The sequence below is a fragment of the Macaca nemestrina genome, chromosome 14 (assembly GCF_043159975.1).
Source record: "Macaca nemestrina isolate mMacNem1 chromosome 14, mMacNem.hap1, whole genome shotgun sequence".
NCBI lineage: Eukaryota > Metazoa > Chordata > Mammalia > Primates > Cercopithecidae > Macaca > Macaca nemestrina.
The window spans coordinates 75,997,124-76,024,023 of NC_092138.1; the positions used below are offsets into that span (position 1 = coordinate 75,997,124).

At 37.2% G+C, this 26,900-nt stretch overlaps 1 protein-coding gene across 5 annotated transcripts in view; it reads left to right on the forward strand.

Annotated features, from left to right (window-relative positions):
* LOC105481019 (solute carrier family 44 member 1) overlaps positions 1-26,900 on the forward strand; it is a 243,524-nt gene that overhangs the window by 170,416 nt on the left and 46,208 nt on the right. For 2 of the 5 annotated variants that reach the window (XM_071078099.1, XM_071078100.1), the window contains 5 exons: positions 489-572; positions 8,333-8,470; positions 16,582-16,818; positions 18,889-18,969; positions 22,538-24,911. In XM_071078099.1, coding sequence (XP_070934200.1) covers positions 489-572; positions 8,333-8,470; positions 16,582-16,818; positions 18,889-18,969; positions 22,538-22,561 — 564 coding nt within the window. In that variant the 3' untranslated portion in view covers positions 22,562-24,911. Of the gene's footprint in view, positions 1-488; positions 573-8,332; positions 8,471-16,581; positions 16,819-18,888; positions 19,180-22,537; positions 24,912-26,900 lie in introns of those variants that run through there. The other 3 variants (XM_071078098.1, XM_011740264.3, XM_024792628.2) reach the window with 2 other exon arrangements.

A 26,900-nucleotide genomic window follows, 5' to 3' on the forward strand; every position in this document is an offset into this window, starting at 1 on the left:
CTCTCTGTTAACTCACATATCTTCCTTATTAGAACTTCTTCCCTATCCTTGACTGTGGGAATAACATGCATTTCAACATAGTTTAGCTCAAATTCTACCCCTTTGTAGAAACCTTTCCTGATTCCTGCCATCTCCCAAATGATGCTGTCTCTTTGTTCTCCACTCTTACAACACTTAGTGTCTATACTACATTCCGATTGTAACTTTTTTGTATTTAGTATTTTTTTCTCCTACTAGATCGTAAGTACCGTGCAGGTGTTACAAACTTCGTTGTATCTTATATGCAATAGAGACTAAATAAACATTGAATTTAACTTATTAAAAATAATTCAGTCATTATGTTTTAAGGAGGAAGTAGACAAGTATGGAGGCTTTGAAGCATAAATTGTGATTTTAAAATTTTTATTTATTTTTCTAATGTTTGAAGTCTTCTATATGACAGTTTGATTCTTTGGTTTTTTGATTATTTCAATTTTTCCCCTATCCAGGAAAATGCTTGTGCACGATGTGTGCTGAAATCTTGCATTTGTTGCCTTTGGTGTCTTGAAAAGTGCCTAAATTATTTAAATCAGGTAAAATATTTTAAAAATAAATCTAATATTTACTTTCAAAGATAGGTTCATTGTTTCTTCTCCTAAGCTAAAATAAACTTAATTGAAAGATGTTATGTTTTTCTTGTGGTATTGTACATTGTACCTTGATAAAGTATGTCTATTTCAATCATATTCTTATTTTTTAAATTAATGTATATGCTTGCCAAGGCTCATTATTATTTTAATTTTTTCCAACTATTATTTTAGGTTTAGGGATACATGAACAGGTTTGTTACATAGGTTATTATTTTTATTTTAATAAATAGATGAAACATCACTAGGATTTGTTTTTCAGGGAAAGCATTTATCTCTTATCCCTTAATTCACATTCCTTCATTTTTTAAGTTTTCCCTAAGAATCTGACTACTGTGGCTATTATTATCCTTTCATTTTTAAAAATGTTGTTTGAAAACTTCAGTGTAAAGCTGTTGTGACGCTTTATCCCTCTCTGTAACTAGCTACTATCATTCAAACTAGTGTGCTCTCTATGCTGATACTTTTTTTTAGGGGGGGGTCCCCAACTGCTAAACACTATGATATTGGCCTGGGAAATATTATCAAAGGAAGTACTACTTATAAGCTTGAATGGAAGAATTGATATTTATAGGATAAAAGGGCTTAGGGGAATGGGTTAGTCCTCTATCTATCTAATATCTGAGGATCTAGGAGTCTCTGTGGGGCATTCCTTCCTTCTTTTCTTTATTTTTTTAAGTTACTTTTCCATTCCCCAAAAGTCAATTCTAATGTATTAATGCCCTCATCTAATAGGCCAGAGGTAAAATTGACTTTCTCACCATTTGCCGCTAAGTGATTAAAGAGTAGCATTGCACTTTCCATTCACTTCAGGCTAGTCACAGGTTGATAGTTCTATGGTCATGGTATTGAGCATGCCCGGACTTTGCTTTACTGGGCTCTGTGGTTACTATGAGAAAGTAGGTATGATGTTTCATTAGCAAAATACATTCTTATAGGTCATAATATTCCCTATGGATGTATAAGTGTTTGGAAGCTCATTCTTAAAATAATTAGTAACGGCCATAACAGCCTGAAAAATTGGGTTCTTTAAAATTGGTTTGAGGCCAAATCATCTTTATCAGAAAGTTGCTGGATACACTAAAGATGATCATAATTGCATTTTTATACCCATCACTAAGTAGCTTATCCTTGGAGAGGTATGCTAAGCCCAGATCTCTAGTCTCAATCCCACTGCCGTCCCCCAGGCACCTTTTGCTTTTGCAGTTTTCCAAGTGTGCCTGGGATGACTTCCAACACCTGAGTAGTTCCTACTGAATCTTAATGATTCTGCCTGAGCGTCACTCCAAGAAGCCATCCTTCACCACACCAGCCCCTCTGCTGAGCTTCTAACACTAGGTCATACCTTAATATTCAAATACTAACAACACTATATCGAAGTTATCTATTAACTTTACCTTTACATTTCTAGCTCCTTTAAAGTAAAGATCTTCTTTTTCTTGGTCTCCTCAGAAGCTAGCACAGTGCCCAATATACAATAGGTGGTCTTTTAGTGTTTTCTGAATGAACTATTAATTATATTAGTGAATATTTGGACTCAAAAAGACTAACAGGGTGATACAAAACTATAAAAATCTTGAAAAGGAGATGTGCAGTTATACTGAAGGAAGAAAACACATCATATGATATCAAGATAGTCGATTAAAAGGTTACAAAAATCAAAGGTTTTGAGCATATCCCAAGCTAAACATTAGTCAGTGATTTAGTACCAACAACCGTGAGATGTTGATCTTTTTTGTACACATTTTGTCCATTTTGGTCAGCATTTTGTAGGCATGATGTTTGAAGTTTTAAGTGGAACATTAAAATAGTAGTAAATCAAACATGTGAGCAAAGGCTTAGGGAGAGTTATTCTGAACTCATACTTTGTAGTTCTGTTTGGGAATACAAAGTGCTACAATGTGGGGACTGATCACCCGCAGTGCTTCATGTCTCCTGGGCTCATAGGAAATGGCCACGTTTGAAATGTGGTCAACACAACTCTTTAAGGCTAGCATTATTTTCTCATCTATTTATATACATTTATATAAATATATATAAATATATATACATTTCTGAGTGGCATAAACAAACAAAAATATGGTTTATTATAGAAAATATGCAGACATCTCAAATTTTAGTGATTCATTCTGTAAACTAAGACACTGATGTTTTTAAAGAAAATCTATTGAGGTCAGGCACGGTGGCTCATACCTGTAATCCCAACACTTTGGGAGGCCGAGGCAGGTGGATCATTTGAGGTCAGGAGTTCGAGACCATCCTGGCCAACATGGTGAAACCCCATCTCTAACGAAAATACAAAAATTAGCCAGATGTGGTGGCTCATGCCTGTAGTCCCAGCTACTCCGGAGGCTGAGGCAGGAGAATTGCTTGAACCTGGGAGGCCGAGGTTGTAGTGAGCCGAGATTGAGCCATTGCATTCCAACCTGGGCAACAGAGCGAGACTCTGTCAAGAAAAGAGAAAGAAAGAAAGAAAGCCTGTTGAAATTAAGATTTGCAACATACTTGTAATTTTTATGACTTTGAAAAAGTCTAAGAATTTAGAACAAAATTGGATAAGGCATACAGTATGAGTTTGACTTTGTGCCTGTCTTAATCTGTTCAGGCTTCTATAACAAAATACCATATGCTAGGTGGCTTCTAAACAACAGAAATTTATTTTTCATAGTTATGTAGTTTATGAGAACTATCCCCATAGTTCTAGAGGCTGGGAAATCCAAGATCAAGGCACCAGCAAAATCCGTGGCTTGTGTGGGCCTGTTTCCTGGTTCAGAGATGGCGCTTTCTTACTGTGACTTCACATGGTGGAAGAGACAAAATAGCTCTTTGGGGTAATTTTTTTAACAAGGGTACTAATCCCATTCATGAGAGTAGACCCCTCATGACCTAATCACCTCCCAAAGACCCTACCTACTAATACCATTACCTTGCTGACTATGTTTCAACATATGAACTTGGAGAAGACACAAACATTCAGACCATAGCATTCCCTTTCTCCCCTGTGCCTTAAATAAGAAAGGAATAATTGTCATTACCCTTTCATTTATTTAATTTATAAGGATCCACACAGAACTGCACATACCCTATATTCCCTTAGCATTGCTGTCTAGCTTGCCCCTATTAAGTGAGTCATTATGTAAATATTTTAAACTTTAAGAGAATTTCTGGGTCCTTCACTAGAGAAAGGAAAGAAGATGTGAAAATGAAGAAATTGTATTCTGGGACAGATGGCCACACAGGCCTGTTACATGCATGTGACCCTCTGCCCTAACATATTTTCTTTCACATGATCAGTACTTTTTAACTATATTCCGTCACACAGAATTACAACCAGGGATTGCGTGGGCTAACAGGCATCCTTTAAAAAGATTTCCGGATGGTGGTCATCCTTCATCTTGCTCCTGGGGGTTGAATATCCTCAAGCTTGTGTCCTACCCAAGCAAATGTTGAGCGTGGGCTAAATGTTAATCAGTGATGTCTGTCTGTGGGCAGTTTAACTCCAGATAAGGAAGGCTGTCTGAGAAGAAGGTGGGTGGACTCTAAAAATCTTAACCAAGAAGTCTGAAGAAAGTTCAGGGAATAGTTATCAGGGAAAGCCACAAAGGACTCCAAAATTCCTAAGAACCTTAAGCATGAATTCTTTTAGACTAGGAAGTATAGAAAAGGAGGGAATTTTCATTGGCCTGCTATGATTTGCAGCACATTTTTCTTCCTGAAGAAGTCATCTTGACCTTTGTGTATCCAGTTCATCTTCCTACCTTGGGAGGGAGTGAAAGAGCTTGCAAAATAGCCACCTACTTTTTTTCAGTTGGGTTGAATACAAAGGAATTGCATAGATCCATAGAAATATTGCCAAAAAGGCTAAATTTCTGTGACTATGTTCGACCTGCACAGAAATTTCTCAGAGGGGTGGAGAAAATAAATTATTGCTGCTTATTTATCTACAAACAGATAGACTTCTGCCCTAAAAGCAGATGGAATGGCGCAGGGTGGGGTGATAAGAGAGAAGCAAAAGAGGAATAATAATAATTCACAAATGAAATGAAGCTTCTAAAAATTAATGAGGGAAACAAAAAAGTTTTTATAGTTTAGTTTGGAAGTGTTGGGCATTCTCCTCATGTCAGCTGGTCTGATGATAACAGAGGAGAGAGACTGGAGACATGTGGGTCCTCTCTTGCTTCTGTCTCAAAGAAATTCATGGTGAACTGGAAAGGGTAGAACACTATAGTTAAGAGTGAGTTGTTCCCATTGAGGGTGGGAGTGACCATAAGCTAGTACCTAGTTGATTTAAATGGGTTGTCCAATTTCCTTGATTCTAGACATTGTGAAGCTACTTAGCATCAGGATGCATCTCATAATCAATACGTATATTTGATATGGTAGGATATTTTCTCCTAAAAACTTGTTATGAATAACTGGCTCATTAGTCTCTTGATTATATCTTAGAATGTGGGAAATAAGGTATTTCTCTTCAAGGGAGTCATACTCCAGATCACTGAAGACCTTTGTCAATTAAATTGTTGAACTGAAGAATTACAGTGAGAGATGCTGAAAGATTGAAAGTTGTGGAGGAAGTTACTAAAACTTGAAATGAGTAAATGTGGTTTGTATTTCCAATAAGAGGGTGGGTTCCACATACAGTAGATGAGGGAGTAGATGAGATTGATATTAATCCTTGGCAGTACTCTAGAACAGGAGGTCAGCAAGCTTTCTCTGTGAGGGACCAAAGAGTAAATAGTTTTGGCTTTATGGGCCATACAGGATCTTTCATGACTGCACAATTCCATCACTGTAGCATGAAAGCAGCCATAGACAATAGGTAAACAATGAGCACAGCTGTAAATAAAGTAAAAAACTTTATTTACAAAAGTAATTGGCGGCCGGGCGCGGTGGCTCAAGCCTGTAATCCCAGTACTTTGGGAGGCCGAGGCGGGTGGATCACGAAGTCAGGAGATGGAGACCATCCTGGCTAACATGGTGAAACCCCGTCTCTACTAAAAATACAAAAAACTAGCCGGCCGAGGTGGCGGGCGCCTGTAGTCCCAGCTACTCGGAGGCTGAGGCGGGAGAATGGCGTAAACCTGGGAGGCGGAGCTTGCAGTGAGCCGAGATCGCGCCACTGCACTCCAGCCTGGGTGACACAGCGAGACTCCGTCTCAAAAAAAAAAAAAAAAAAAAAAAAAGTAATTGGCAGGCCAGATATGGCCTACAGGTGATAGGTTCACTACCTCTTCTATAGAATAAATCGTTAACTGGGTGTTTTTGTGAGTACTTAGGGAACTGGTGCGAACTGGGAACCAATCTGTGTTCTTTCAGAATAGAACTGGCTGGGGCAGTTCTTCTTCATCGTTTTTCAGCAAGGTTAATGTTACACAAGATCAAAAGTATAGTTTATTTTTACTTCTTTGGCAGAGTATTTCAAAAGAAGCTTTTGTAGAAGATGGAAAAAAAAACACGTGGACCACTGCAGTTAGGTAGTTAACTCTGTGGTGCCTGCTGTCTTTTATCTGATAAGAATCACTGACAGATGACAATATAAGGGAGCAACAAGCAGGTAGATGCTAATGAACACTTAGTATGATTTCTTCAAGATGTTCTGTATTTTAGTTTTTGAGATAAAAAGACTTATAGTAATATATTCTGATAATAAACTTCCACAATTTGTATGATGGAATTCTATATACCAAAATCATACTGTACTTCTGTTTTGTTTTTCTTTTTTTGGAGATGGAGTCTTACTCTGTCGCCCAGACTGGAGTGCAGTGGTGCAATCTCGGCTAACTGCAACCTCCACCTCCCTGGTTCAAGCAATTCCCCTGCCTCAGCCTCTCAAGCAGTTGGGATTACAGGCGCACCCCACCACGCCTGGCTAACTTTTTTGTATTTTTAGTATAGACGGGGTTTCACCATGTTGGCCAGACTGGTCTCGAACTCCTGACCTCAGGTAATCCACCCGCCTCGACCTCCCAAAATGCTGGGATTACAAGCATGAGCCACCATGCCCATCCTCATAATGTGTTTCTTAAAGAGCACCATAATTTATTTCCTACTGCCCCATTACTGAAAAAAGCTTAGGAACCACAGGTAGTGACCTGCTCAGTAAAATACTCTCTTTGGCTCTGAAATGTTCTGCATTTTTAGTCAATGAATTTAATCATATAATGGCAAGTTAAATTTTTGATAATTCAAACCTCATCTTCATTACAGACTCCTAATAATTAACAAGCTTATAATTAGAATATTCATAAATTGTAGACCATCTCTCCTGGGCTCAGTGGTTAAAGCTTTATAGACAACACAGTATAAAGCAAGCCCTTTATCTCCCACAGTTTCCCAGCAATCCCAACATTTGGGACCCAGTGACAATTTAAGTCAGCACTAAACCCAAAATTCCTCAGGACCAAAAGTTTTAGTCACAAAGTTCATATACTTTTCCTTCCTAAGACTCAAACATATTTGATGTTATAATACTTTTTCACACTTCCCAGAAAACATCAATGCTGTTCTAGAATGTAACATAAAAAAGAATGGAAAAAAAAATCAGTCTGTGACTAGTAGGTCAAAGAGCACATGGGGCAGCAGAAGCAGGTATAATTGAATGAAAGCGTATCAGCTAGAACTCAGTATTTTAAGGAACAGAAAGCTCAGCTCAATCTGACCTGAACAAGGGAGAGGGAGGGGAATGTGGAGCAGGGAAGAGCTGGGATTCTTAGCAATTTATTAGCTTCTATAACAGAAAAGTTCAGAAATCTGGCAAGTTCCCAATGTCGCAATTGTCACCAAGGTGAAGTACCTGGTTCTCCCTGCTCTGACTTCATGGTGTTGGCCTCACCCTCAGTTTTACACTGTGACCTTCAGCAGCTCTTCTCATTATGTTAGCCAAACAGCTATAGCCATTCATACCCTCACACCTTCAAGAGAACCTATGGAAGAGAAAGAAAGCCTCTTTTTCCCAGAAGCCCCAGGGAATATCACTTTTGCTTTCATTGGCTCTGATTGGTTTATTTACCAATTCTGAACCAATCATTGTGGCCAGTAGGTATAGTATGCTAATTGGCTTATGTCAGTCAAGACCCATCCCCAGAGCCTGAGGTAGTGACAGTCTCACTGGGACTGAAACAGGGAATGGGGTAAGGCTGTTTTCTCCAAAAAGATTTAGGATTCTGCTCCCAGGAGGAGGAGGGGTATAAAATGCCAGCCATCAAAGAGCTATGTACTACAAGAGCTGTGAGAAGTGAGAGCATAGAAGAAAGCCACCAAGGAGGAGATAGTAGATAGTCCAGATAGAACACCACAGCAATCTGATGCCCGCACCTACCTCTTCAGCTTTTAAAGCATCACCTAAATGATTACAGTGCACTGCTGATGTTCACAGTCACGACCCTGAGTCATCTAGGAAAGATTAAATTATGTTTGATTTACTAAGACAGGGAAGAAGTTAATGGATGTTAGAAAGGTTTGTGTATGTTTTAATAAATAACAGTGTTTTTAAAGGACCAAAACTAAGCCAAATGGAAAGTTATTTTTACCATATGAGGCTTTAAATCTTATATTTTCTTGTACTTAGTCTCAATCTTACCTCATTAAAGGGTGCCATGTGTTTGACTGAAATATTTTTAAAAGCTGTGTTTTAGCTATACTCAGTTTATATCTTAACAAAGGAAGTTTCAGTTGTTGATGAAAATGTTGTTTTTGCTTTTGTCCAGAATGCATACACAGCCACAGCTATCAACAGCACCAACTTCTGCACCTCAGCAAAGGATGCCTTTGTCATTCTGGTGGAGAATGCTTTGCGAGTGGCTACCATCAACACAGTGGGAGATTTTATGTTATTCCTAGGCAAGGTAAGACCAAGTATTTTTTTCTGCAACTTACAGTAAAGTTTTGCATATATATATTTGCTCTTTTATTTTAAAAATATCCAGGCCACCAAAAAACTAAAAGAAAGTACTTAGGAAGCCCTTACTATGTGTCCAGCATTGTTATAAGTACTTGACATATATTGTGTTCATTTAATCCCCACAATAAATTTTTAAGGTAAGTTCTGTTATTATCCTCATTTTACAGAGAGGGAAACTGAGGCATGGAGAGGCTAAGTCATGTGCCTATGTTTCTCCTTCTGTGTTGTTTTTTGTTGTTGTTTGTTTGTTTGTTTGTTTGAGACGGAGTTTCACTCTGTCGCCCAGGCTGGAGTACAATGGTGCTATCTTGGCTCACTGCAACCTCTGCCTCCTGGGTTCAAGCAATTCTCCTGCTTTAGCCTCCCGAGTAGCTGGGATTACAGGCGTGCGCCACCACACCCGGCTAATTTTTGTATTATTGGTAGAGAGAGGGTTTCCACATGTCGGCCAGGCTGGTCTCGAGCTCCTGACCTCAGGTGATCCGCCCGCCTTGGCCTCCCAAAGTGCTGGGATTACAGGCGTGAGCCACTGCACCCAGCCCTCTTTTTGTGTTTTGAACTGTAAAGAATTAGGAAAAAGTCTTCCTCCTGGTTAGTGGTACTGCAACTGGAGCCTGACTGCCTCGATTTCAGTTCTGACACTATCACTGGTAGTTGTGTGACCTGGGCAGGTTAGATAATCACTCTGTGCCTCAGTTTGCTCATCTGTAAAATTGGAATATAATAGTGTCAAACTCCTAGGGTCATGAGGTTAATGCATTGTTAATACATGTAGGGTATCTAGGAGAGTGCTTGACACATTTTAAGTTCTCAGTGAATGTTAGGTGTTGTCATTATTACTATAGTATTATGTATAAGCCCCTTTAAAATAGAGCTGTTAGAGAATAAGACTTATACTTTCCTTAGAAATGTCGAAGAAGAGGCAAGTTATTCTATACTATTAAAATACTGCAAAATATTCAATAACATTATAATTAGATTTCATTGTATCTGAGTTTTAAACCACAAAATATACAGAAAATTTTTGAATTGAGGAAAGAGAAAGACTTATACTACCACCACTATAACTAAATAACATCATTTCTATATAATTCTTCCCATGTTTTTTCATCGACTTGTATTTCTGTAGTATAAAAATCATAGCATACGTACCTGTTGGTCCTCCCGATTTATCTTTACATTACACCATATACATTTTCCATCTTGTTTTGATAATCTTCACAATTATTCATTATTACCAGGTAAATATCCACCAAATACTATTTGTAAACATTTTCTTACTATTGAACCCTTAGGTGGCTCTAGCCAACTGTATTTTTTAAATGTTTTTGTAAAGAAAATGTGTTTGGCATGGAGAAGTATAGCATTGTGTGTGATGAAGTGGGTCGGTTCTCTACAGCTGATTCAGAAAGGCTTCACCATCTTTCATTTTTGTTTACATATTTATAATTTATCCCTACAGCTAAGAAAGATTAGAAGCAACTTAGGATAAAAGTATATATATGTATACCACACACACACTACACACACCGCTTTTGTTTTTTTTTTCCAGACAGAGTTTCACTCTTGTTGTGCAGGCTGGAGTGCAGTGGCACAATCTTGGCTCACCACAACCTCCACGTCCTGGGTTCAAGTGATTCTCCTGCTTCAACCTCCCGAGTAGCTGGGACTACAAGCATGCCCCACCATGCCCATCTAATTTTTGTATTTTTAGTAGAGACGGGGTTTCTCCATGTTGGTCAGGCTGGTCTCGAACTCCCGACCTCAGGTGATCTGCCCACCTCAGCCTCCCGAAGTGCTGGGATTACAGGCATGAGCCATTGCCCACAACGCTTTTTACAAAGGGAAATAAGAAGCCATTTAGAGGAGTAAGGGAGATACTAAGTGGTAATATTTAATGATGATGATTTTAGTAAACTCTGATTAAGACACTTTGGGTACCAGGCACTGAGGGAAGGGCTTTTGTTAAGTGTTACATTTGGTCCTCCCCTGTAAGGTGAGCTACTAGTATTATCTTTGGTTTCCTCTACTCTAAAATAAAGTTTAGAGAACAAATTAAATTGGCCAGATTTAGAGAACTAGAATGTGGCATTCAAGCTCAGGTCTGTCTGACTTCTAAGTTACTAATCACTGTGTGCTATAATTGCCTCAGCTGATGTTAAATTTGTCCTTGGGCCTTTTAAAAATTTTTTTTAAAGCCTTTTGACTCAGTAATTCTGAGCTCACCTACTAAGCCCTGTTTTTTATTAAGAGTTTACAATATGAAGAAATGCATATAATGTAATAAATGAAAAAGCTGAGTAAAACTACTAGGCTTTAGTAGTGTTTAACAATGTTTATAAGAAAAAGAATGGAAATGAATATCTCAAGATGTTAACAATGATTGCTTTTGGATATTGAAAATATAGATAATTCCAAACCCCTACCCCACTTTATTGTAGTAAGATAATATTCTCTATATTGAGTGCGCATTATTTTTTTAATGAAAAATAAAAAGATGGGTTGGGCACGGTGGCTCACGCCTATAATCCCAGCACTTTGGGAGGCTGAGGTGGGCAGATCACCTGAGGTCAGGAGTTCGAGACCAGCCTGGTCAATGATGTGGCGAAACCCCATATCTACTAAAAAAATACGAAAAAAAAATTAGCCGGGTGTGGTGGCGAGCACCCGTAGTCCCAGCTACTTGGGAGGCTGAGGTGGAGAATCATTTGAACCCAGGAGGCAGAGGTTGCAGTGAGCCGAGATCGCACCACTACACTCCAGCCTGGGCGATAGAGCAAGACTCTGTCTAAAAAAAAAAGAGAAAAAAATATAAAGATGATAAAACACAATGTTCTAAAGTTGACTTTTTTTAGCAGCCTAGTGACCTGTCAAAACTTTTTCTTTGTTTATCATATCCTTTTATTCATATCTTTATAGAGTGCCTACTAGTAATGTGGAAAGGACTATTATAGGTTCTGGTTATATACTGATCAATACATAGAATTTAAAATCTAGTAGAGGGCCAGGCACGGTGGCTCATGCCTATAATCCCAACACTATGGGAGGCTAAGATGGGTGGATCACTTGAGGTCAGGAGTTCGAGACCAACCTGGCCAACATGGGGAAACCCTGTCTCTACTAAAAGTATAAAAATTAGCCAGGCGTAGTGGTACATGCCTGTAATCCCAGCTACTCAGAAGCTGAGGCATGAGAATTAGTTGAATCTGAGAGGCGGAGGTTACAGTGAGCTGAGATAGTGCAACTACACTGCAGCCTGGATGACAAAGCGAGACTCTGTCTCAAAAACAAAAACAAAAGAAACCTAGTAGAAAAGGCAGTTTTGTATCCCTTTTTTCACTTGGTATTACATTATGAGCATTTCTTGTTTTCTTAAAACGTTTCTAACTCTGGTTATACAACTGTTGTGTCATTTATTTAATCCTCAGGTTTTCTGTTTTTTACAGTTGAGCTGTGCTCAATTTTTTACTAACCTAAAATTTGTATTTGTGTATAAATCTTGCCCACATCAATCCTTATTTCCTGAAGACAGAAACCTAGAATTAGAATTAATTAGGATTCTTGATGTGCATTGCCAAATTGTTTTCCAGAAAGGTATATTTTTAATAATGTAATATTTATAGTATTTCAAATGACCTCAAAAACCATAAAAGATGATAAATACATTTTTAATTGAGAAATTCAAAAAAGAGAAAAATAAGAGGAAGAGAAATCTTCTGGGTTTCTAACATTTTAATATCAATGTTCTTTAGTTTTTTTTCCTAAAAATATAGTTCTGATCATAGAATACAGTAAATCTTTCGAAAAGAGTTTTTCATTACAATTAAATAGCTGCTAGCATGCAGAATTTGTTTCTAATCAGGGAGTTCAACTAATAGATCATAATAAACATTATAAAACATGATGCCAGAAATGAATTGTTTATATACATAGCAACTTGACTGAATCTTGAGGAAACTATGCTGAGTGAAAAAATCTAATCCCAGAAGATTAATTCTGTTTATATAATAGAAATTACAACAGGGCTGGGCTCTGTGGCTCACACCTGTAATCCCAGCACTTTGGGAGGCCAAGGAGGGTGGATCGCTTGAGCCCAGGAGTCTAAGACCAGCTTGAAAAATGTGGCGAAACCCCATTTCTACAAAAAAATACAAAAATTTTCCTGGCATGGTGCGGTGCACCTGTATTCCTAGCTACTCAGGAGGCTGAGGTGGGAGGATCGCTTCAGCCCGGAGGCAGAGGCTGCATTGAGCCGTGATCACACCACTGCATTCCAGTCTGGGTGACAGAGCAAGACTCTTTCTCAAAAAGAAAAAAAGTGAAATGACAGCAGTGTGGAAATGGAGAATGGATTTGTGGTTAGAGATCGGGTTGAGGAGGAGGGGAAATACCCATAAAATAGCAAAGTGCAGGGTTTCAGTGATGATGGATATATTCTGCATCTTCACAGTATCAATGTCAATAACATGGTTGTGACATCGATATCATGCTATAGTTTTACAAGATGTTATCATTGAAGGGAACTGGGTAAAGGGTACATGGAACCATTCTACTATTTCTTACAACTGCATGTGAATTCACAATTACCTCAAAATTTTAAATTCAATTTTAAAACTCTGAATTAAAAAAGGCATCATTATGGGTTCCATTTCTATGGTACCCTGATAGTTTTTATGGAATATGAATTAGATTTGTAAGGGAACTTAGCTCTTCTAGTTTAGTGACTTGTAACATATGGTCACTGGCCAATAGGGTCCTAAAGGTAAGAATAGAGATTTATAATCCAATTTAAATTTTTTAAGTATTGATATTTGTCCTAATAAAGCTATCCCGAAACCCTTCAATCTCAAATTTATTTGCTTCTGTGTGAAATTATTTTACCTCCATTTGGTAATGTCTTTTCTCACACTAATTATATCTTCTAGTTGACAATTTATTTGACTTGGGTTAATAAAAATTGAGAATATGAATTATTACTTATAAATGCTATTTTATTGGTAAACAATATCTTTCAAAATGTAGGTGCTCTAGAGAAAGAGCATCATAAATGTTGCACTTAGGATGGCAAAAAAAGAAAGGAAGGGAGGGAGGGAGAAACATTGCCAGGCATTGCATTAAATACTTTTAGAATGTTTATTTTAACAATCGTGGGATGTATGTATTATTATGTCTCTTTTAAAGATGGAAAAACAGGCTCAGAATGGTTAAATGAGCTTGCTTAGAGTTACAAAACTAAGTACTAATTCTGTGATTCAAATCTACATCTTTCTGACTCCAAAACTAGTATCATTTCCTTCCTGCTTCCCACATCCTACCCAAAGCATGAATCTCGTCTACTGTATTCCAATAATTTATCCTCTAGAACAGGAATGTCTATTTTTTTTTTCTTTTTTTGAGATGGAATCTTGTTGTGTGCCCAGGCTGGTCTTGAAGTTCTGGGCTCGAGCAATCCTCCTGCCTCAGCCTCCCGAGTAGCTGGGACGGTAGGTGTGAGCCATCATGCCCAGCTAGGATTTCTTAACTTCTAAAGTCATGCGCCCTATTAAGAAAAAAGTTTGATCACAGTTGTTTAATATATTTACATTTATTTATCAGTTGTGTGTATATTATATATATATAGCTGTTACTAATATATGCCTTATAAAGCATACTAAAGAAGACATTCTAAATGTATGAGAAATATAATAGAAGTCCCAGGTGATCCTGTTAAATACTCCCTAGGATGTGGGTACTCCACCATGGAGATCACTGATATAGTCCAGTACTTCTTGAGACATAGGCTTTATCAGCACCTGGGATACTTTTTAAATGCAAACTACTGGGCTTTATTGTGGATCCAACCAACCAGACTCTGGGAGTAGGGCCCAGGAATCTGCATTCTTAGCCTTTCTACAGTTTGAGAACCATTACTGTATCTGCTTGAATAAGTGCATAACACTCTTTCATTATATTTGGGAATAACTACTACTTTTTTTGGCTAAACATCACTAATTGTTGAAGTTATCTCTTGTATGAGAATATTTAACCTTCCATCTCACCAACTTTTTGTCTCAACATCTAGTTTGTTTGAGCCACATCTTCTTTCTATAACTAACTTTACCATTTCAATGGGATTTAACTTTTAATGGCATGCTGAGAGCATGAAGAACCTCAGCCCTCCAATAAGGTGAATGTGCAAGATTTGGAGAGTATAGGAAATAACTCACTCTAAAATTGAAACTAGGAGAGTGGAAGAAAATGGAAGTAATGACCGGGCGCGGTGGCTCACACCTGTAATCCCAGCAGTTTGGGAGGCCGAGGCGGGCGGATCACCTGAGGTCAGGAGATAGAGACCAGCCTGGCCAACATGGTGAAACCCTGTCTCTGCTAAAAAATACAAAAATAAATTGGCCAGGCGTGGTGGCGAGCACCTGTAGTTCCAGCTACTTGGGAGACTGAGGCGAAGAATTGCTTGAACCCAGGAGGTGGAGGTTGCAGTGAGCCAAGATCATGCCACTGCTCTCTAGCCTAGGTGACAGAGCAAGACTCTGTCTCAAAAAAAAGAAAAGAAAATGGAAGTAATTAAGCATCTATGGAAATAACCCCAGAAAATAAGTCACTATAAGAGAAGATTCATAAGTGAGTTGCTACAAAAATGGTGGGGGAGTCTTCCAAAGCGTGGGCAGACCCAGATTTGCTCACTAAAAGCATCTGAGAGAGGGATCAATTTATAGCTTAACCAATGTATCATCTAATGCAATTTAACTCCAAGTTAAGATAATGGTGAATGAGAAATGCCTTGATGTTGATAAATACTGGAGAAAATGCCAAAGAAGAATTCTCACTCTGCCTCTGCTTAATGCTAGGCAGGAACAGGCTGCCGTGATTCTAGAGGTCTCTTTTTTCCCTTTACTTAAAGCCTTATGCAAGACAAAATAATGGACTGGGAAAGAGTGTGTCTAGAATTCAGTAGAATCCATTACTGCTGTGTACCAATATCCAAATATTTCTGAGTTTTTATCTGGAAAGAGCACTGGAGTTGACATCATGAGACCATTATTTGAGTAGGATCTATTCTTTTCTCTACTCTTATGACCTTGACCTTGGGTCTACTCTTTTTTTTCTACTCAGGTTGGCTAGCATCTCTAAGTATGTTTCCCAGTCTATAAAATGGGATGATAATATTTGCCATAAACCATTTATAGTGTTATTGAAAAGCTGTAATAAAATGTATTTTAAACACCACAAAAAAATTTAAAATGCTGCATGTGAAATTGTGAAGCATCAGAGTGGGTGGTTCTTGACAATAACTAAATTGGCTATTTCTTTTATTCTTTTAGCATGGATGTTTTTGGCAACCTCTTTCTTCACAGAGAGTCCAAATATAAACTTCATGGCAAATTATATTAAATTTACCACATATTCTATGTGAAATAAAATATGAAACACAGAAAAAGTTCTAAGACTATAGATGTTTGTTGCAGCATTATTTATATCTGAAAACAATGTAAATCTCCACAGTAAGAGAGTGGTTAAATGTATTTTAAATCTCTCATAAAATGAAATTATGTAGCTGAGTAAATATTTATGAAGCATTTATAATGATACTTCTATAAATATTAATGAAAAGCTTATAGTGATTTGTTTATATAATACTATTTCATATATGTGAAAATGCTTAGAAAAAAATACATACTATTACACTGAAATATCACTTTTTTCTTAGTGCTAAGAGTGTGTAAATTTTTTCTAAAATATGTGTATATTTATCTTAAAAATTGCCACAGATTCTAAATAGGTTAAGTTTTAGGGTGCAGCGTAGCATTTAGAAAACTTAATTATCTTTAAACCAGAATCATTTAACGTATGATTTTAAAATGTATATTATATGATAAGCATGCATGACTCTGTGTGTATATGGGAATATATGGATTGTATTTCCTCATTTGAGATGGAATGGCCTCATGCAACCATCACTTATAAATAGTAAAGAGAATTTGAAGTCTGCAAATGATGAGAAAAGAGTGGCTTTCTTCAGTAGGATATTAAATGTGATCTTTGTTCTCTCTGCTTCAGGTGCTGATAGTCTGCAGCACAGGTTTAGCTGGGATTATGCTGCTCAACTACCAGCAGGACTACACAGTATGGGTGCTGCCTCTGATCATCGTCTGCCTCTTTGCTTTCCTAGTCGCTCATTGCTTCCTGTCTATTTACGAAATGGTAGTGGATGTATTATTCTTGTGTTTTGCCATTGATACAAAATACAATGATGGGAGCCCTGGCAGAGAATTCTATATGGATAAAGTGCTGATGGTAAGTACTTCAAATGCCCTTTCCAATTTAGGGATAAAAATACCAATAAAAATATTTTGTAAAACATTATCTATGTTTAATTCACACTATATGCAACTGAGTAATTTAGAATTAACCCCGTAGCACTGACTCATGAATGAGGTTAATCTTGGGTAAGTCAGGGAGGAAGGCTTCTTGGCATGGACAAGATCATTTCAGATCACCTAGCTAGAGCTGTACTCGTTAATAGTCCTAAGTTCACCCTATTCCTGCTGCCCCTCTCTCTGTAGTTAGATAGATTTGAATTGACTTTTTAAACCAGCTTCTAGCCTTTTCCTGAAATGGGGCTCAAAGACAAAATATCCTGTTTCCCAGGTCCTAGTGCCTACCTGTCTTTCTCTGTCCACCATTGCCCCAAACATTACTGCTGTCAACCCTGATTAAAACTCATCATCTTAAATATGGTAGGCCAAACTGAAAGCATTTTGTGATGAATATGGATAACAGACCCATGACTGATAGAGTGTATAGTTATTTATTAGTCAAGATCTGAACCTTTACACGATATTATATGCAGATTTTTCATATTAGAACCTCAATTAAATGTCTTTAAAAATTTGAAAACCTTATTAAATGGCTTAAGTACCATTATAATCAGTGTTAAATGTTACCAAGTAAAGATGCTTTCTAAATAATAGTAGTTTGCTATTAAGCTATGAAATATTTCTATCTCAAAATGGGTAATATTGAATACTAAGCATTATACATTGAAATAACAAGTCATTTTCCAGGAGCATATTTTATCCAGTTAAATCTGAAATAAGTGTATTAATAAATAGGCTAGATTTTTTATTTTTTTTATTTTTTTAATTTTTTTGAGACAGAGTCTTACTTTGTCAACCAGACTGGAGTATAGTGGCATGGTCTTGGCTCTGCAGCCTCTACCTCCCAGGTTCAAGCAGTTCTGCCTCAGCCTCCCAAGTAGCTGTGATTACATGCGTGTGCCACCACTCCTGGCTAATTTTTGCATTTTTAGTAGAGATAGGGTTTTACCATGTTGGCCAGGCTGGTCTTGAACTCCTGTCCTCAGGTGATCTGCCTGCCTTGGCCTTCCAAAATGCTGGGATTACAGGTGTGAGCCACCACACCCAGCCTAGATTTTTTTTTTTTTTTTTCAATAGCAAGAATGCCAAATGATTTAGCTGACCTATTTGGCATTGATTTTCTCTTTTTCTGACAACATCAGCTAAATTGTGGACATTTTCTTAATGTCTAAACTAATTCTAACTGGTTATTTTCTGAATGGAATTTGATCATGATTATTGCATCTCTTTTGTGATTAAAGCATTTAGAAGAGTGTTATTGTTTTTTAAGTCACTGATCAAAAGCAGAGTAAAGAATACTATTTTCCACCCTTCAGTTTTCTCTGTAGGAATGGTGAGGATATTTAATGAAGAAGTGCCCTGTAAATGTTGACAGAATGGAAATGTTCCCTTTGGGGCACATTCCCATTTCGACTACTACTAACCATAGGTTCTGGTTGATACACCCTGTCTTCCTACTTTATGAAGTAATGTCATGGTCAGATTGACACTTTTTTAAAAGATAGTTTGTTTGTGGTTTGGTTAAGAAAAAAAGCATTATGTGCTTAGCAATATCAGTGTGTTCTTTTACCTTCTATGGTTATTTAAAAGTGGAGGCTTATGGAGTAACATGTTCTTCTTGTTTCATTTAACCTTGATATAGAAAAAAACAACAATAACAAATAAAATGATATTCTGAGTATGAGAAAATAGCCTCTTAAAAATGTTAGGTGTTTTCTCTTCCACATAGAACTAACATTATCTCTTGGAGCCTTAGTAAGATTGTCACAATGAATGGATGGAAAGATGTTTTAAATCAGCGGATTGCAGGATCCATTCCTGCAAATTTAGCAGCCCTCATGTGTGATACTAAACATTCTTTATTGCAATGTTTTTAGGCCATCCATTTACCAAGATTGAGTCAAAAATGTAAATGTTCTTTAGAATTCATCTACTAACAAATCTGAAAGGAACCAAGAATTTACGCATTGTGATCCATATTTTGCAGGAGTTTGTGGAAAACAGTAGGAAAGCAATGAAAGAAGCTGGTAAGGGAGGCGTCGCTGATGCCAGAGAGCTAAAGCCGATGGTAGGTGGAGATGAGGAGGTGGCCGCCCTCCAAGAATTTCACTTTCACTTCCTCTCTCTCTCTGTCTTCACTGACTGCACTTCTTCAGGAGAAGCTTTTGTTATCTGTATCACGCAGGACGTGCTGCTCTTTCTGTTTGTGTGCTTACCCATCACTTGGATGGCAGAATTCTTGTCACAACTGAGACCACCTTCTGTAAAAGTAAGCTGAAAGGAACAACATCCTCGTCAGTGCTCGGTGGGGGGTAGGGGATGATAGTTTTGTCCCTAAGGTAAAACTGCTATTGCTCTTTCCGTTTCAACTGTCAGTGTTTGGCTTTCATCAGACTGAACATTTTGGTGTACACTTGAACTGACGGTTTGACTTTTATCATTTTGGAAGGTGATCATAGCAATTCCTTTCAACTTGCTAAAATTCATACTCCCCCATTTTAAAATATTGTTCTGTTTACATCGCTGTCCTTTTCCCTTGGCTGACATTTTCTTCTGTTGCCTAGTTGTACTTTCTTTGTTTCTTAAGCTTTATTTTTCAGTAGCAACAAGGCTGTTTTCATCAATACCCACATTCCCACTCAGTAAGACAATCTAGTCTTCTCCCCGTTTAATTGTGAGATAGATAAATTATTTCTGGTCATTGATATTATATATATGTATATATATACAAATATATCTCTGTACTCCACTTTTATTTGAAAAAAGCAGCTTAATGAGTGTAAGAGAACCTTGAGCCGCTTTTCACATGGGTATTGTCACATATATTTCACATGGGTATAGCGTAGCAACAGATGCCTCTGTCATATATTGGTCTAATTACTTCCTAATTTAAATGCGTATTTTTTTAATAGCATGTTTGTTTTCAAATATTATGTAATTGTCTTCATCCTTAAATAATTAATTTTAAACAATGTGCCCTCTAACTGCATATAATGTTCAAAAGTGTGAGGTAAGGACTTTCCTTTCTATCTTCCTTACACTTTAATAAATGATTTGATTTATAGCAAACTTGTCCAACCTGCTGCCTGTGGGCCGCATATGGCTTAGGAAGGCTTTCAGCACAAATTCATACACTTTATTACAACATGAGATTTTTTTTGCATTTCTTTTTTTTAAGCCCATCAGCTATCCTTAATGTATTTTATATGCAGCCCAAGACAATTCTTCTTCCAGGGTGGCCTGGGGAAGCCAAAAGATTGGATACTGCTGATTTATAGGTTTTCAACTTTAAAATATATGGCATAAAATAAGTTCATTTAAGTAGACCGAGTGTGGTGGCTCATGCCTGTAATCCTAGCACTTTGGGAGGTTGAAGTAGGTGGATTGCCTGACCTCAGGAGTTTGAGACCACCCTGGGCAAAACGGTGAATCCCCGTCTCTACTAAAATACAAAAAACAAAAAACAAAAAGAAATCCCATCTGTACTAAAATACAAAAAAAAAAAAAAAAATTAGCTGGGCATGGCAGTGAGTGCCTGTAATCCCAGTTACTTGGGAGGCTGAGGCAGGAGAATTGCTTGAACCTGAGAGGCGGAGGTTGCAGTGAGCCAAGATTGCACCATTGCATTCCAGCCTAGGCGACAGAGCAAGACTCCATCTTAAAAAAAAAAAAAGTGTATATATGGTATAAAATAAGCTCATTTAAGAGTAAAGGAAATAGGCTTATTTATGGGGGGAGGCAGGGAGGCTATATGTATATGCAAACTAATTGCATATTCAACCTAAGTTAAAGCCTCAATAAAATATTTAGATATAAACCCTTTTTTCTATAACCCTTTCCAGTGCCTATTTTGGTGTTACTCTTACTTAATAGCATGAATAATTATAAAATCAAATTTAAATGTTTAGATCCCAGAGCACAGATCACTCTAGTACCCACATAGCTCTGAATTTTAAGTTTGTATCACCTAGACATGGATTGCTTGGGCAGATGGCAGCTCACCAGCAATCTTCCCAGTCAGGTTCCATGCCCGCCCTCCACACCTTTCTGTATCCCTCTTACTTCACAAAGGCTGAGGAGGGCAGCAGTGGAGATTCTGCCAACCCTATGGCAACATGGAGAAAGGAGGGAGGCTTCCTTTCTTCTTCTGCTTGGTAGTCCTAATTGTTCAGCAAATCGATTCTAAGCCCAAAACTTAAAAAGATACAAGAAATCTTTAAATAAAAACCAAGCTTTCCCCCCTTTTCTGTCTCTCCAGTGATTGAAGCTTTCATTATATCATTCAGTAATAAGCGTTTAAAGAAAGGGAGAACTATTTCGAGGTTGAAGACTAGGTAATCTTGCCATGAGTTGGCACAGATTTCTATAGTATTATTTAATGAATGGTAGATGAATTGTAGTAGATCAGAATGCAAGTATACTTTCCTTACCTAAACTCCTAATTTATAGGCAATAATCCTGGGAGAACTGCCCAGGTTATGTGGCATTCTACCAGATGCCAAATATTTTAGAAGGAGTTCTTTCCTATTAGTATTTTTAGTTTTGAAATAGTGTCCCTTACTTCAAACAATGCATTAAAATCTTCATTTAATTTTTGCTTTCATTTTCTGTTGTTCAGTTCATTGCTTGCAGATTAATGGCAAAAACCCTCTTCTGCATCCCAAAATACATCTTCTATGTGCATCGTTCTGGTGCTTTGGACATTGTAGCATTGGGTCCCTAAGAATAATGTTTTCAATGGTTAAAAAGCTCCCAGAAGACAAGTGTGAAATATTTCTCACAGAGTAGTTTTATTTTCTCAGCACCTCAGTACCTTCTTTATTTCTCTTCCACAGTATGCGTGGTTAGAGTTGGCCCCTACTAACACCGTTCCCTTGCATGTGTTTCTAAAAATCTGTTTGAGAAATTTCTACCTTAAGTTTGGGGATTGATAGAATTTAGGATTGCTTATTTGTATTTGCTTGATATAATTTACATATTGTTGCTGTAGATGAAAGTTCTATAAAAGAGCATCATGCCTATTTTGCAGTAGCTCTAGAAACATTGCTGCTGTTTGAATTCACTATCTTCCTCCCTCCTCAATGGGATCTTTTAATTTACGCTTCATTTTTAGCCTATACAATAATGTTCAGTAAAATGAGGTTTTATATTTTCCTTTTGACAGGGGATCATTGAACTAAACATGAGAACTTCCAGTTTTGTTCTCGAACTTTTCCCTGAGAGAGGCTCACTAGTTAAGGAAACTTTAAAGATTTATGAATTTTTTTTATGATTCTTTGAAAGTGATTTTGGATAAATGTACCAAAAGTGATAAAAAGGTTTAGGAAAGAGATTTTCTGACTGACTGCTTGCTATCATATAGCAAAGAACTTAAAGAGAAAAGGGAGGAAAAATCCTAGACCCTGTAGGAACATGGGCTAGAGAAGTATGCTCTGTGTATCTCAGAGATGATCCTGGAGAAAGTGTGACTTTTAACATTCGTAAGAATTTCAGCTCCAGGAATTCAGGGGAGAAGGATTCTCAGTCCATTTTGCCATCTTGCTGTTTGTGACCATGTGTATATTTGTAACATCATTCATGATCTCCTTTTAATGGTAATTGTCTAAGATTATACTCTGTATGACTTTGTTTTCTAGGCTTCGGGAGCAAGTTCTGCTTGAACCTAGCCGACGGTTATGGAAACCCATTGACATTCCAAAACAATATATACACATAACTATGTATTTGTGTGTGTGGGTGTGTGTATATATGTATATGTATGTGTGTATATATGTATATGTATATACACACACACACATAAATCAGCCAAAATCAGAGAAAAGGAACAGGGATTTAATACCTTTTTTATGCTTATTTTTGTCAAACATGTACTCCTTTCATACGGGTGGCTTTTACAAGGCAACTTCCGTCATTTAATGTTTTCAACTGTAATTGTCTTAATGGAAGTGTTAAAATTCATATCTGATTAACATTTTTAATAACTTAGAGGAGATTTTAACTTTAGTTATTTAAAAATAGGCAAAATTATTGTACCAAATTATGTCTAAAGTTTATTCAGGGGTGATTTCCCTGATGTGTGTATAAAATCAAGATCTTATTTTACTGATGCATAAGTCCTAGTGAGTCAAGACTAGGCATATGCTTTCAGATAAATAAGGAATTACTCCAATCAGTTTTCCCCAATCAAAGAAGCCATGTCATTTTACTTTTAGAAACATACAAGTGGGCCCAATATGGGAATTTTCATAATAGTTCATACATTTGTCAGCTAACATTAAAAGGTAACCAACTCCTCAGGTATTTGTAGTTTACCCTAACGCTTCTTTAAAAGAAAGTAGGTAAAAAAAGAAAAGGGTAGATAATCTTTCGTATGCAAACTTTTTCCTTATATTTTGTCTTTCTTTCCTTTTTGACTTTAGTAGCATCCTCCACACATTTGTGTGCCTGATTTGAAAGGAAGCTGGGGCACCCAGCGAGTTTAGCCTTTAAGTTTCTGTGTATTGATTTGCAGATTAAGTAATGCTGGGAGGAATAAAGAAGGGACAGAAACATGGAACATAAAGCATTGAAAATTGCGGTGCTTGGGCTTCTGCTTCAGAGTAACGTCAGTGGCTTAGGGTTAAATGGCCATTTTATTCAAATGCTTGCTATACAATCTGAAAACACACTGGCAGGTGCTCCTCTCCTTGGCAATTCATTGAGTATCCAGAGTTCTACGATGTTTAACTGAAGAATTGGCTAATGTGTTGATCCTCCAGTGTGACTGTTCTTTTTGTTTGGGGGTAGGTCTGGGGTTTTTTGCTTTTTTATTCCTGAAGCTTACCAGATATGAATGGCTAATATTCCATTGTTCTGCTTATTGTAATGGTGAATGCTTTAAGAAAAAAAAAGTGTAATTTGCTAAGAATAATTCATGATCTGTTTATGCGATAACTCCTTTTTGTTACAATTTTTTTAAAAAAAGCTATTTTTGTTAATGTAAAGTAAATATTTCAGAGCAAATTTTTTAAACTTATTGCACTAAATACAGGCTCTGTACAAAAAACAAAAAAAGCCTCAGCATTTTATCATTCCATGGAAGGAGAATCTTTTGAAAGAAAGCATTGCCTCGTACCAGAACTAGACAGTGAATGAGACCGGTATTATGGAAATGCATACAAGTAATGTCACTAGGGCTTCATAAGCAGCTGTTTGCTAATGTGCTTCCTTTCAAAGGGTTGGACCTCTAAATTGCTGCAAAAGGTAAATGGTATTTTTTTTTAAGTATTGGCGTTCTTTACTCTAGGTAGGCTAAAATTTGCTAAATGCCTTGGTTTCTTTTCAAAGTTCATGTAATATTTCTGATTTTTCAGAATATTTGCAATAAGAGTCTGGATTTTAAAAAACACACACATACACACAATTAAGAGCTCATGTCTTAGCAAGATCTGGGAAACCAACATTGCAAGAGTAGCTATTTGGAAAGAATAATTCTCCAGAAGTTAACATCTAACATCTAGTATCACCAAACAGTATCACTGTTCTCTTTTGTTCATCTGATATGGAATAAATATAATTATGTAACTAACAATTGTCCAAATAGATGAGAGAGCAAATCATGTGAGAAAATTCAGAATACCATCTGTTTCATAGCCACACAGATTTTGGACTTTCACAAACATTGGGAACTAAATTTAGAATTGGCAAAAGTCTAGAAGATGGGTATCCAAACAGAAGACATTCCAGGAGCTAGCAATTTAAAGAGGTGTCCCTCCAAAGTGACCTGATGGAAGTCCTGAACTTGGAAATTAGGTTCTACTCACTTGGACATCCCTGCATCATGGACTGTTGCTGCTCCCTGTTCCATATGCTCGCAATCTCAGCTATTTGGAAGCCACCAGGAATGCTTTCTAATTATCATTTGCAACTAGAACTGTAATCAGAAAGAAATTTTGTATTTTTGTATAACTTGATTGTGTGCCATTTTATATAACAGGTCCTGTTTTACAAATAAATTTTGTTTTACTAACATTGTGTTTAGAAATTATAATCTATGTGTAACCATGTCATTTGAGTTGCAAATTATTTGCCAGGCTGTTTTCCTTAAGTAAATTCATGTGCCATATAGAAATATGCAGATATGCATATACATTACACAGGCACACACAGAGAGATATTTAATATGTGGAATATCACTCTCTCATGAGCTTTATTCCTTGATTAATTTGATAAAGCCTCACAGAAGATTTTAAGCAATATTTAAATATGTTGAGGTTATGTTTGGATATTCCTGCTGCCTCTTTTCATTCATTTCAAGTCATTCTTCAGCTAGCTATGGGCTGCCTTATTGCTATTCGCTCACTGCTTCCATCTTCTGCCCAAGTGAGAAGAATAGATGAAGAACAGAAATTTATCTGTGAAATGTGGATACCCGAATAATTTTATAAATCATTGATTCTGCGTTGTGGTTTTTGTCTTCTTCTGTGGTGAATCTTCAAAACTGCATTCAGGACTCATATTTCTAGAGTTTTAGTTGGGGTCCTCTATTGTCAATTGTAGTAGTGACCAGAGTATCATGGTTTCTGCCATCAGATAATTAAAGCTCTGGTGGATAATTTAGACTTTCTAAGCTCCTGCCTCAAGAATAAGGTCTTCCATAATACGGAAGAGAAAAGTTATATTTCATTGTAAATCCAAGAGACCCATCTTCTATGAGAGGCTTACCGGTGCAGTAGTAATAAAACATTAGCAATTTAGCTGGAGCACTGAGATTGTATAATCCTTGCGTGGATGAGCAGAGCTCAAAGCCAGTTGTTCCCTTAAACCATTTAATGCAATGGCTAATGTTTAGGATTAAAGTTTTTATTTTATCCTATAAGATAATTAAGTCCTAAGTCACTACAACTTAAGTAGCTTAAGTGTATGTTGGTCCCCAAACTTTTTCCATAATGGTTAAGGAGGAGGCACTTACTGAGTTTATTTTAAAGTTATGCTAGAAATGTTCTTCTTTTGTAGAGATGCTCTCTCTCTCTCTCTCTCTCTCTCTCTCTCTCTTTTTTTTCCCCCACGAAGGGCATTAAGCTGCTGATGGTAAGTGATTTCCAATACCACTGATCTTGGTATCTGCCAAGGGCTTCCTTGCCTTCCCTGGGCAGTTTTAGGATTTCACCCCCGTAGGGGGTATGAGGCACTGACCCCTTTATTCTGGACCCAAACTGCTTTAGAGCAGAGTTAATACCTCTCCCTCACTCTTTAGAACAGCTACAGGAACTGCAGGCACCACATATGTGTGAGGCCACATCACTGCCCCTGAGGCTTCAACCATTTCCACCATGCACTATCACTGGCTACTAACAGCCATTTCAAGAGATCTTGTAGCCTGCAAGCTAGAATTCTGGGATCAGTTCCAAAACCAGAACTGCCAGTAATGTTGACTTGAATATTTTATTTGATTTTTGGTCAGTAACCTTTTCATTTAAACTGGACTTTCCAATAGCCTTAACATGGCCTCTGAGAAGTTTCCTCCAGAAAGGTCTTTAAGCTTTCGCTTTTCAATAAGTAAATTCTTTACTGCTTTTCTACTGCTACTTAAAAACAACAACAACAACAAAACTCTCAGAGTCTGGAGGCTTATCAGTGTACCTGCCACAGTTAATTTCTGTATTCTTTTCATACATTCCATCTGACAAATAAGAGTGCACTATCATGGCTTGCCTAGAGTTGTTAAGAAGTGGTCTGTGAATACATATCGAAAAAATGTGGGTTCATAAGTAAAAGCGTAACGCAGAGATTTGTGTATTCTGTATTCACAGCATAGGCTGCCTTTTGCTTTAAATGCATATTCATGTATCTTTGTGTACTAAGAATGCGTGTTAGCCTTTTTGAAAAGTAGGCACTGTTCATACACAGTAGCTTCTTGGAATTAACTCACCTTTGTTAACTTAGTGGCACATAGTCCAAATTTTAAAAAAGCAAGACCCTCGAGTATGCCAAAAGAAAATCTAAAGCTAGCAAACTTAA